This window comes from Typopeltis vanoorti, chromosome 18 (genome assembly GCF_054136105.1).
Source record: "Typopeltis vanoorti isolate ZY-2024b chromosome 18, IOZ_Tvanoo_1.0, whole genome shotgun sequence".
Lineage (NCBI taxonomy): Eukaryota > Metazoa > Arthropoda > Arachnida > Uropygi > Thelyphonidae > Typopeltis > Typopeltis vanoorti.
In genome coordinates this window covers 49,280,888-49,294,652 of record NC_143566.1, presented here as the reverse complement: position 1 = coordinate 49,294,652, position 13,765 = coordinate 49,280,888, and the positions used below count along the sequence as shown (strand labels likewise).

At 34.4% G+C, this 13,765-nt stretch overlaps 1 protein-coding gene across 1 annotated transcript in view; it reads right to left on the bottom strand.

The window, feature by feature from the left end:
- Positions 1-4,703: 4,703 nt before the first annotated feature.
- LOC150096654 (15-hydroxyprostaglandin dehydrogenase [NAD(+)]-like) overlaps positions 4,704-13,765 on the bottom strand; it is a 37,158-nt gene continuing 28,096 nt past the window's right edge. The window contains exons 10-13 of the mRNA XM_090408672.1: positions 13,231-13,327; positions 8,502-8,578; positions 5,322-5,464; positions 4,704-4,892 (exon numbers count right to left, since the gene is read on the bottom strand). Coding sequence (XP_090264798.1) covers positions 4,796-4,892; positions 5,322-5,464; positions 8,502-8,578; positions 13,231-13,327 — 414 coding nt within the window. The 3' untranslated portion in view covers positions 4,704-4,795. The remainder of the gene's footprint in view (positions 4,893-5,321; positions 5,465-8,501; positions 8,579-13,230; positions 13,328-13,765) is intronic.

Here is a 13,765-nt window from a genome sequence, read left to right as displayed (position 1 = left end):
CTGAAATTGAACTGCTTCAGAAACATGATAATTTCAATCTGTATAAGAAAATCAACGAAATTTCCGGAAAACTGAGGAAAAAGCAATAGTGTCTCTAAGAGACGAAAATGGAAAAATAGTTCTAGAAGAAGAGAATAAAGCACAGATTTGGATAAAATATGTAACAGAACTTTTCAATGATACTAGACAGAAGCCTATAAATATAAAAGATAACATTCAAGGACCAGCAATCATGAAATGCGAAATAGAGAATGCTATACAAACAAGTAAAACAGGAAAAGCCAGTGGACCAGATGGTGTGCAAACAGAATTTTTAAAATGAATCAAACCAGATAACATCAAACTTCTTGAAAAACTATTTAATAAAATATATGAAAGTGATGAATTTACATCAGATTGGCTCAAATCTGCATTTATCACTATCCCAAAGAAACCCAAAGCGAATTCCTGTGGTGACTTCCGACTTATTAGTCTAATGAGCCAAACATTAAAAATATTTTTGAAAGTAATTCAGAATCGTATTTATAGAAAAGTGAAGAAACTCTAAGTGAAACACAATTCGGCTTTCGGAATGGTTTTGGTACTAGAGAGGCCCTTTTCTGTACCCAAATATTGATACAAAAATGCATAGAAAAACAGAAATCTGTCTTTATGTGTTTCATAGATTTTGAAAAAGCATTCGACAAAGTCAGACACACCAACTTATAGAAATCCTTCAACAAATAAGGCTAGACGAATAAGACATAAGACTAATAACAAATCTGTATTGGAATCAGTCAGCTACCGTTCAATTAGACAACAACATTACCACCAGTGATATTAACATCAAAAGAGGAGTGAGACAAGGATGTGTGCTCTCACCACTCCTGTTCAACATATATGCAGAGGTAATCTTTAAAAAAGCATTGGAAGAATGTCCAGAGGGAATCACAATAAATGGAAAGATTGTTAACAACCTACGATATGCAGATGACATGCTAATTGCAGATAACATTATGGATCTCCAAAAACTCGTTGACAGAGTATACATAGAAAGCCAAAGAATGGGAATAAATATAAACATCAACAAGACAAAATACATGATCATCAGCAAACATCCAGCCTCATCAATGAAACTGACACTCAATGGGAAAAATATTGATCAAGTGTCAAGATATAAATATCTTGGTTGCTGGCTTAATGAACGGTGGGATCCAGAAATAGATATAAAGACAAGGATTGAAGTTGCACGGCAGTCCTTCATGAAAATGAGAACACTATTCTGCAATAAAGACCTAAACATGGAAGTCAGATGCCGAATGCTGAAATGCTACGTGTGGTCTATTCTGCTCTATGGAGTTGAAACATGGACATTGAAGGCGACAACCATCAAGAAAATCGAAGCCTTTGAGATGTGGCTATACAGAAGAATGCTAAAGATATCATGGACAGAAAAAATTACCAATGAAGATGTCTTAAAATCCATTGGCAAAGCTAAACATCTTGTACAAATAATCAAGAAACGAGAAACATCATATCTTGGACACATAATGAGAAACAGCAAATACCAACTTCTACAAACTATTTTGGTAGGAAGAATTGATGGCAAAGGAACTAGAGGAAGAAAAAGAATATCATGGTTTGACAACATCAAGACGTGGACAGGAAAGAGCAGTGCACAACTGCTCAGATTAGCACAAGAGCGCAGTTTGTTCGCCAAGATGGTCGCTGACCTTCGATAGAAGATAGCACAATAAGAAGAAGAAGAACCTGAAGCATCGTAATATACCACATGTAATATAATCCTTATTGGATATGTTTCAATGAGGTGTGATCAAAAATGTGTGGAATCAAGTTTTACTAAAAACTTGCGTGTTATTCTCTTGTTTATTAACACTACCTTATGTACATTCCGAATGCAAGACAGTTATAATCATCAGTACACGTGTAATCAAACACAGCAGCAGACATTATTCTGTTTTATGTTTATTTTGCACTGCACAAAGTTTCCAAAATTCTCCAACTGCGAAGTACGTCGTACTGTATAACACTTTTAACTGCGCAAATTTTAAATTCTCATTGCATAATTTTCCTTCACTCAAATTTTGTGTTCAGCTGCACAACGAAATGCTTTTCATTTCAGTTTCATGTAGCAAAATTTTAAAGTTTTTTTTTTTAATCATATTACTTACTGAAATCAAAACGTTAGCATGTAAATTGTCATTTGTACGATTCATTTTGACAGTTTAGGATATTGTACTCTGCAGGTTGACTGATAACGAAATGTTTCATTTGCTGTTTAATATCATATTTATACGTGATGTGCGCACAAGTTTTAAAACCAACACAATATTGAGTGCAAAAAGTGTGCGTATGTTGTGTATTAAAAATACCCTCCCCCCACGCTATTAACATACAACACCCTTCTCTCATGGCCAAACCGTTCTGTAATACGAAACAATAATCAAACACGTAGTTATTTCTGCTCATAATTCGTTTTCAAACTTTTTTCAAGCATTGCGAAAATCAAACATAATCAGTTTATATATCTGAGTTCGTATTCTGCTTTCGACTTATAAAGCGAGTTAATGCCAATCAAACTTGAAAAGTGTCAGATTAATAGGAGACCAAGTCCACTTTAGATTATTGTTAAGTGAAGAGGATATGAAGTCAAAATTCCAAGTTTATATATTGTTTAACACCGATAAGGTGGCTGCTGTTTTGTCATGTAGTTTATTTTTTATCATTAGATATGAGAAGAAAAGTAACCACAAATTTTTACATTCATTCTTCGTTCAAATTATCACTCTCTGATAATTACCATCGTCTTTGAATCATTTTATTGAAACAGCTGGCCTGACTATTTAATATGCGTGATGCATCATATAGTAGATCGAGTGTTTAAGCAATGTTTTTCAAACCAAATTCACTAACAAATCTGTAGTCAACTTAAAGTGATGAGGGGTGGGGGGATAAAATATATTTGAGTGCGAAATAAATTTGCATTACATAAGCACGAAATAACCTGATGACAGCCGGTATATCTATTATTGTCTTTGGAACATTTGTTATTGCCACAAAATCAGCTAACTACAGATCTCAAAGTAAAGTTGATTTTTATAAAATGACTACTCAGACATAGAAACGGATAAACACTTTTTATAGATTCTGTGTTAAAAGGACTAGCTTATAATTATCTTCATCATTTTAATTAATAATTCAAATATATCTATTACCTCGTACTTCCTTGGAGTCGTAAGAAGTCAGTCACTGCAATTCACTCTGCGAATGTATTTTGGTCAATGAAGTGCGTTTCTTCTCTGACCGGTTTGCCTGTTGCGGGTGCAAAAATCAGAAACATGCTTTACTAGTGTACAACCTTTGGAAAATTAACCGGTTGAATGACTGCAGATCAAAACCTTTGTGCAAAGATTCGGTTCACTATGACATTGATATGGCGTTTCCAACTTTTGTCCATACAATGTGATACGGTGTATATACGATCTTGATCCTCTAATCCAGCAGTGTTACAGAGTCGATTCTAGGCTAAATGACGTTCCATAAGAGAAGTGTTATCTTGAATGCCCTCGCGGTTGCTGAAATGTTTTTCTGCTCTTTCCCTAATTTTTTTTTTTTTTTAACTCATCGGCGATCGAAGTTTGCGAATTAGTAATTGTCAATAAACCGGTCGATTGTACTTTTAAATTGTGACATCAACATACCGAAATCTCTGGACAGTCTTTCAGATAGCATCTGAGACTAAGGAACAGGAATATATTATTTTAAGGCGTGCACAGCTTCCTCTGAAATCCGTTAAATAAGAACTTCACAAGAGTAATTAATCAAAAGGTACGAATGTATCACACCTTTTGAACAAATTAATGGGGAGGTTTGCAGTTACTCTTAATGTTTTATTTTTCAGAATTCTTTTACTATTAGATACATTGACATTTTAAAATGAGTTTTTCCTAAAACGTGATAAATCTCATTCACATGCGTATTATGCATCATACCTTTATTTGCTAACTAAAATGTGCAGGCACTGAGAAGTACATCAGATGTTTCATATAATTTTCTATATTCCCCTCATACGTCTCAGAATAGTATTAAGTTATCTGACAACAGTGACATGAGCATATTTAAATATCATGTAAATATTCTTCACAAACTAATATTTACACGAGGAACACTTGCATACACGTGTTCAATATCTAATACGTCATGTCCATGTAGACCTCCCCTCTCCTTCTCACTCACACTACAATATTACCGGACTGGAAAATCTTCTATTTATAGTATTTATTTAGCTTCTTATATTATTTCGTTTCTTGAAATTCGCTTTTGTACGAATGCATTTAATATTTATTTAGCCGTGCGGCATTTTTAATTTCAATATGATATTTAGGTATATCCCTGTTACAATAGCCTTATATTTAGTATAAGTTCCCTTTTATTGTTTTATCCAATGATAAAAGATATTTCTTCAACACTAAATTCAAGAGATTTTGTCCTTCATGAAGGTTTCACTAATAATAGTATTCAAGAGTATATTAATGTTTTCTATTTAATTTAGCTATGCGTTTTTAGTTAGGCCTAGCAATCAGTAAGTATCGTAGAAATATGGGAAATGAATTTTGTGAACAAAAATACTTAAATTTATTTTAGGAAAACTAGAAATGTTGTTGGATAATTAACTCCTCCAAAGAAAATTCTTCTTTGTCGTGTGGTTTTTACAATGCACATTTATTTTTAAAAGTACATAAGACAGAAGGAAATCTGTTACTTAATCATTCAGCATTAGAAGACGAAATGATTTTCACACATACTCGAAGTTGTCCTTGGTCACTTTCATCGTGGCTCCATTTTTGCCATCCTTGAGTATCTTCAGCACACCTTCGGCAACATCACAGGGACTGGAAGAAGAAATAGAGAGCAAGGGCATGAGGATAGAATTATAGGAAACCCATGAAAATTAATCCATTTGGTAATGTTTCATTTTCGATAAGACAAGTTATTTCATAAAGGAATTATCTAGTTGCATTTTTAATACAAAATTACTTGACCAGTATCGCAAACATACACCGTTTCAGATATAATTTTGTTTGACATTATTTCATTCATCACCATTAAAATTTAAAATCGAGAATGCGAAATGGAAAAAAGAATTTCATATCCACAATTTTTTTTTTTTTTTAGTATCAACAATTTAAAAGCTCATTCTTGAAACATAAGCTCATTAAGAATATATTTGAGAGCACCCCACCGAATGATTTCATTAAGAATGCCAGCTATACACTTAGAACGCTATTACTGTAACATTGTTCAAGTACTCAAGGGCTTACCGAATAAGTGTGTATTCTTTTACTAAAGATGCATTTAGTTCATTGTCATGATGCATTACGCCGTCGAAGAACATATCGGTCTCTACGAACGTTGGACAAACAGCACACACCGACACTCCTGATTTGCTGAAGTAAAAATCATGCTGCAATGATAGAAAGCAAAACAGTTAAAGTATGTTGATTTTCTTTTAATTTTATGACGACGGTAATAGCTAAAAGAGCGGCGTATTAATAGAACTTTGGTTATATGATGGCTTGAATTATTTTTATATGTGGTGGCCCCAGAAAAACAAAGCGTAGGCTTAACTATAGATCGTTATTCGCTTGTGGAGGAATCACTGATCTTTCAATACTGAGTGTGCTTCGATCTAGCGCCATCAAATCTCATACTCTGAGCGGTAATTTCTTCACGGTTGGTTGCTTGAAATTATGGCCGAAGGATCGCTATGAGGCCAGTGTTTTATGCCATTTGAACTGCATGCATTCCTCCTGTTTTGCGACATGAAAACGTTTCCACCTCCACCGTACGAGACCGGCTAACTCATCCTCAGATCAAAAAAAGAATCGTACAGGCTCTTCGGGGACAACACCGGATTCGAACCCCAGTTTTTCCAGTCAAAGGGCATCATCGATACCGACTAAGCTATCATGTTGTTCTTCACCCAAAACTGAACAGACGCGGCCAAACTTTGATTGCTACCCATCTCATCTTTATACTTTCACGATAATATACGCTGACATATTTGAATAATATGCCAGCTAATATCTAATACTCGATACCTTATGAATAATACGATGCGTCCTTTTTATCAGTTCGCATATTTCTTCGACATTCTCTTCAACCTGACTCAAAGTTTGACAACCGAAATGTTCTCAGCTGAGATTTGTCCATTCTTCAATCTCGAAAACCACTCGGAGTTTTATACCAAAAGTTGATGCAGACTCTTTTCTCTTTCATATCACTCATTTCGAAAATGACAGTTTACATACACACAACGAAATCGAGCGGTGCTATAAATAGTTAACATTCAGTAGGCTAACTCACAAAGCAATGCAAGTCCTACAGTCAGCAAATATGCGGCCCTTATGGCTTTTGTACAACATCTCGTACAGTTAAACTTCTGTCCTCCATTTTTTTTGGAGAGACTGCATAAAATTAGCAGAGCCTCCAGGAAAATATAAAATCAAGAACGTGAAATATTTAGATATTCTAAAGAAAATATATAAAACTGAATAAAGTGAATACCGAAGCACTTCAGATACAGTTCGTCTTTAATGAAAGACTTCTACTTTGCAAAATAATGCTGACATAAAGCCTTTATATTGTTAAGAAATTAGTATAATAAACACAGTAAACTCTTATTTTATCCAGTCTGATCTTATCTGAAATCCTCAAATAATTGATTCCGATTTCAGTTCTATATTAAGAAATTTTATTGAACGTTTTATAAACGTGCTACATTACTGTCACATTATCAGAGAACTAATTTACACTCTGCCTATAATAATATACACTTCTGAATGCATAAAATGTTCAGGCTATTTTATTTTCTTTCTTTACTATTTTCTTTCCTATTTTTCGCATTGGTCCTCGGCCGGTGCTAAATCGCTGATAAATGCAAAAAAGGAAATTGAAGTTAAGGAATATTTTACATTAGGTCTATTAAGACCCAGCGGCTTTAACTTTCCTTAATGTGTTTTGTCTGTGGGAGACAAGAGAAACCCACAACCTGAATATCAGTCTGGATGTAGCCTCCTGATCCGATAGCATCTGTCCAGTTTCTCGAATTCTGTGTTCTAGCGCTAATATATTTTTTAGGTTCAGCCTTTCTATAGTATCTTAATCCAACAACTTTGAGCCAATTTCCAAGTCTCCGTAATTTGAAAATTACAAAAACATGCTAGAGTATTAACATTCCGATGTTCTTCGTTGCTGATCTGGGCTTCAATCACTTCAGAAATAGACAGTAGATGATTTTAGATTTTTTGTTTTAGATTACTTTCCACACGCACACGATAGCAGCTGATTTATCACATCAGAGAGACTTGCGTACTACACGTTCTCAGTTGTTTTCAAGCCATGCCAGCCCTCCAGTAAACGTGCTGATGATGTTACATTGGAGGATGATGCATCAGCTGCTGAAGTGTATAAACACACACACAATCATGTTTAATTGAAAATGACGTGTGTTTTCTATTGTTTTTACTTTGTAATATTTTTAGGTATGAATATTTGCAACTCGCAATTCTTCAGGGTCTAGGCTATGTATTGTCTTCCATGTATGTCTTCTATTTTATTAATAGACCTGTCCCAAGAATCTGGTGAGTTTTCTGCACTATAGTTTATATTTCTTTTGTTTTTGTATATCTCTTCTGTTTCCTTTGTATGCTATTTGTTTTTATTTTATTGCATTTTCTGTATGTTTTCCAAAATTGTAATTCTTTTTTTTAATATTTTATTTTTCTTGCCAAGTAGTTCAGAGGCTGTTTTATGAATTGTCTTCATTAAAGTTTTCCATTCTTCTTCTTCTTCTATATCTTCATTGATTTTGGATTCTTTTAGGTAATATGATAATCACGATCGATATAACAGTCTAATGCTTTCTTCTTGTGTTATATCTACTTTTATACTTGTTCTATTTATTTATCTTATTTTCTTCCTTTCTTCATTTTGTTGGTATTTCCATTCTAAAACTAGTGAGTATGAAGTACATTATTTTTCAGACTATTTAATATTTTCTGACTTGTGTAATTCTTCATAATACTTTTCCATTTCACGTATCATTTTTCTCGAATGAAGGTCAGTTCTCCTATTACTCTGTGTTCTTTTGCCTATTTTAACCTGTTTAATTTGAAACTTATTAGCATATTAGATTTTCTGTTCATAGCAAATTTCGTTAAGAGAGCAGATTTGTCTTCCTAAAAATGATTATCAATGTGTGCATTGCAACTAGTGAAAGAAACAGCGAAGTAATTTCCCCCTCTTCTTGTTACAGTAGAAATTTTAAGATTATTAGTCGTCATGCATTTTATATCTGGAATTATTTTTCTAATAAAACTGGTTACAGTTTGCTAATAGATTGAAGTTAATACCGTTCGACTCCTATGTTAAAACAAACAAATATGCATTTGCACCCATGAATAAATAAATACTTAATATGTACATATTGAAGCACTTACTCCGAAACTGCGTGTCAATCCAACCACGCCATGCTTAGTTGCACAATAGATTGAACCCGGAGGATATGGAATTAAGCCTGAAAAATAAAATTAAAACATTACTTTGTAAGCCACCTTTCTTTTCTGCTAAAGGGTTTATTACAGGACACTGACTTAATGGGTCTCAGATTTATTCAGAATTTTCTTCTTCGAAACTTTGATTCTCATTCTAGAAAAAGGGAATTCGCATCCCGCAAAACAAGACAGCGTCAGCCATTCATCTATGAAAACTGTCTTAAGGCATACGCTGTGTTGAATTACTGTAAGCATTGGGATAGCACTAGATTTTGCGAAATTGTAAATTTTACACGCTTCGCTTCGGTTTTTTTTTTTCTTTTCCGGGAAACGTGTTCGGCAGTTTATAAACAAATTAGACGGATGCCATTCAACATGTCCATGTTCCGTTTGATGCAATTCAAGCATTTTGAACCATTCTTTGAACTACCCTTGACATGATTTTCAGTCTATGCTCCTTTGTTTGATGCACGGATGTAGCCTGCACTTAACTTTTGAACATCCCAAAGGTTTCTTATAAGAAAGAGATTGGCCAATCTTTTTCCTTAAATTTCCTTAAATGCAGCTCTTCCTTCAGTGGAAATCGGGACAATGCAGTTTGCAGCGTGGTGCCCTGTAACTAACCTGAAATCTCTACAGACAGAACTTTTGGTTGATAGTTTGCATGTCTGTAGTAGTCTGTACGGTATGGCGCAAAAAAAGGACTGAATATATAACCATCACATCAACGATATATGATATAGAGTAAACATGTCGAAGTTCAGTACTGTTTTTTTTTTCTTCTTTCTCTCTCGTATACTGTACATCGGACTGCCGATATTTCCGGATCATTCTTCTGAGGAGCTTTGGTTCCTTAAAGTAGCTTCCTGAATTCTTGTACATTACTTAGCTGACGAGGCAACCTCACAGTTACCCATGGTAAAATCGCCTAAAGTTGATTTTAGGATAGGGATGTCAGTGTTCTATTCAGTCATTCTAATGTTACAAACGAATAGACCACTGACATCCCTATCCTAGAATATTGGAAGTTCGTACTTTCTCCGTGCCATTGATGGAGTGCAGATGAGTTGACTGCCAAGGGATATATTTGTTTGTCTCATATAGCAACATTGGCTACGAGTGTTGGCAGGAATAGACGTATCACTATGCCATAGTCTTCACTACGTGACATTTGCTTCCTTTGGAAAGATCTGAGTTCGAATCTCGTCTGGGACGCTAGGAAACCGAGGCCTTTTCTGCTGAAGGTGAATGATAGTCAATCTCATACTGCGGTGGTAGCAAGGCTTTATCTCCAGATAGCGCTCGTGTTTTTCCTACCAAAGCTGGCTGGACAACAAGTGCGCGCGCACACACACAGATACTATATAGTTATACTGAGATGATTACGGCCAAAATGACTATATCATATATCATTCTGAAATGCTGGAGATCGCAATACTAATTTCAGTACTGTAAATTGAATGAAGTGAAAGCTTATTTTATATTACGAACAATATACTGAGCTAAGAATGTTTTGTAGCGCTTTTCGGTTACAAATTTCTTGACAGCAGATAGATCAGAAATCACAGTTCAGTTGGAACTTGATTAAATGATTATTTTCTGTTAATTATTAGGAAAAATTGCGCCTATATTTCTGTCGCATGAATGACACTAACATATTCGTAGCACTTTTTCGATATACGCATACTCTGTGTGTGTGTGTGTGTGTGTGTGTGTGTGATGGTTATATATATATATATATATATATATATATATATATATAGTTCTTTTTATTTTGAATTACGACCAATATTAATGAAGAATAAGGTTTCTCGGAGAGTAGATTGAGTGGTATGCACTTTTATTGTGGATACACCAACGTAGATGCACACGAACATGCCTGCTTTATGAAAAAAAGCTTTCACCGGTGTTAGAACGGGATGTTCTCGGACGTTTTTACTAATCTTCATCGCCGCTATTGTGAGAGTGGCATTCTCCACCACGAAATGAAGAAGGGGGGGGGGGAACAAAAACTTTGAGGCTACCGGAGCAAAACTAACTGCTGCTCGAAATTACACTCTTAGTAGAGTGAAACTCGTGTAGCAGTGGAGGGTATGTCTTCCAAGCAGTTTATAGAGGACCCCGCATTAAATTCGGCTTTTCCCGTATACCATTGCCCCGAGTTCAAGCATACTTACCAGGCGATCATACTTCTCGGTTGGTATTTTTTACCTGGTTATAAAGTATTCGTAAAACCAACGATTTCTCTCTCTCTCGTGTGCTTTTCATAAACGGAGTTAGGTTAAGTTTGTTTTTCCAATCAGGTTTTTACAGGACTTTTGTACCATACCTTACAAAACCTGGTAGCAAACATTTTCTCTTGGTGTAGAGGAAATGTAGTTCATGCATGAAGGAGCTTCACAACACTTCAGTCCTGAAGCTGAAAATATCGTGATAAAATGTTTTCCAAAAGATGGATTTATTGAGGTAGACCAATTACATGGGTTCATTGATCCTCTGGACTATGTGAAATTATGCATTGGTAATATTGACTAACTGCAGAAATTGAACATGCATATGCACAGCTCTTACCCAAAATGTTTGAGTGCGTGAAACTGTTGATGGTGAGATGGCTCAAACTGTTGCGAGACTGGCAATGGAGGTCATTTTGAACACGTGTATTGAGATACATTCATCTTATTGAGTTGATTTTGTCAGAGATAAGTATAAATTCCTTTTACCAGGGAAAGTTAACATTTTGCCTTCTACGTGCATTGCAACCATATTGGAAATATGAAGTTGCCACACCCATGTTTAATATGACCTCTTTTCCATAGTTTTGTGGTGCACAATACGCTTTGAAAGTTTACCAAATGTTTTATACAGCTATATCTTTCAACAGAAAATTATACAGCCTCTTTGTTATTGTTTCTTCTATCTACGATTATTGTATTAAATATTCAAGTGGGCATTCATTAAAATCGAAAATTATCGTATATTTATAATTATCAGTATAATTGTCATTATGTTTATTTAGATCTAAAAAAACTGTTCATAATCTCCTAACAGTTTGTTTACTGTTGTGAAAAATCAGTTGATTTCTATGATTGTTTCACGATCCACTTTCCTCTGAACATTTCGGCATACATAAGCAAAGAATTAGATTCCATGAGGTGGATTAATTCTCTACTTGTATATACTGACATGTTCCGATGCTGCTTACACCCTTACAGATTATGTTTATACCTTCGGTAATTGATAAGTTTGCACGATCAAAAGTAAAAGTTAATTACTAAGCTCGGAAAAACGTTACATCTTCGAGATTTATGACTTCACTTTAAATTTGGTTTAGGGAAATGAATTGTATTATCTTCATTCTCCAAACAATCAGCTAGACTGGCGGAATATTGTATCAGAGATATTATTGTTTTTGATATAATATTTCAGAGCACGTAAGGAACGGCGAGAGAGTGCGTTCTTGATTTAGAATTATCACTGAGATAGATGAAGCTACAAGGCGAGTGTATTACAATTGCTTGTGTTTTCCAGCTGGTTTATCTATTTTGACGGAAGAAACACTCGAGTGCCGAGATAAATTCTATCGCTTCCAGATGAGACTGGCTGAACTTGTGTTAAAAGTCTTAGAATTCTATTTTTCTTCGCGTCCTTGACAAGGGGCGAAACCAAATCTGTACGCCCAACAGATAAGTGTGTCGTTTTTCCCAAATGACTTATCAAATCTGTCTAGCTGATAAAACAACGTAAATAAAATAATCTCCAGTCATATGGCGAATATTTGTATCTAAACACAAGACAATTTCCCACAGGCTTTGCAAGCCTTTAATATATGGGATTGATATAAAAATATATTAAAAAAAACATTACTTAATTGTCTGCACTTTTAGAATCGTATTTTTAATCATATCATTTTAGTAATCTTATCATCTTAGAAATATTCAAAGCGTCAACTCTAGCTGTGAAAATCGTATTTTTCCTTTCAGAAAATCTAAACTAGAATATGACAGATTTCCTTTAGAAATAGTATTTCCTGAGTGACTCTATGACTGATTATCTATTTAAATATACCCTTTCTTAACTGACTCTCTGAAGTTGCTGTCCAGATAACCCTTTATCTGATTCGCAAAACTGAATTTTTCACTACTTTTGAAAATATTTTTATGGAGCGATTGAGAAAATGTTTACATTGACCGCTTCCATTTGATGCGATTTCAGCGCTCCCTTACGTAAAGACGCTCCGACAGTTATGAATAAATTTAATACGAGAAAGTAATTAGTAGGATCTCCAAAATAAATTTGACCTCTCTACTTTTGAAAGCCACACTAAAAATTATAGGTATAAAATTTAAATTTCTGACGGAGTGGTCAGAAACAGCTTTTCCTAAAAATGAATATTTCTAAAAAAATCGGGAATTAATCATAAACTTCTAAATTCAATTTAGAAAGCTAAAATTTTATACTCATCTAACTGGGGAGTTTAAATTTTTATGGCACTTAAAATCATCGGGATTAACTGGCTTTTGTATTTGTTTCCATACTCGTTTATGTATGTAAAAGTGATAGTTCTCTGTAGTTCAAACTTTCGCTGCAAAATTTGATAGGAATATCGTTTTCTGGTATTAATGCAATAATTTTCATTTTAATGACATCAGAAAATGTTAAATTCGGTTAGTATTACCTGCTATGGATGCTGTATTTATAATAGTTCCACCATGTCCACCTTGGTCTTTTCCCATGAATCGGAAGCCTAGTTGTGTCCCATGTACAACGCCATTCTGTAAATAATAAGAGAGGTAGTTAATATAATAGTAGTTAATTCGAAATAGGGTTATCAGATACTTCCACGCAAAAAAAAAAAGAGAGAATTTTTTTTCCTCAAAAAGTGCAGAACTCGTATGTGAAAGCTATTTCACATATTTTCAATCCTTAATGCAAAAAGGAACTTCCTATATTTGTTTTAATTCTTTCTTCTTTCCAGCCTATTTATTTTCTCGTAGAACTCAGATTAACACAAGCAACTAACTTTTGCTGTTATATATTATATATATAAATATTATATATATCGATCTGAACAGATAATTATACACTACTTGGAAAGAAGTTAACGGACTCGCCTATCGGCAAGTTACATCGTGCCATTTAACGATGTGCATGTTGACAAATTGGGCCATCCCAGGTCAATAATCAGTTATGCTATACTGAGATGGAAGCGC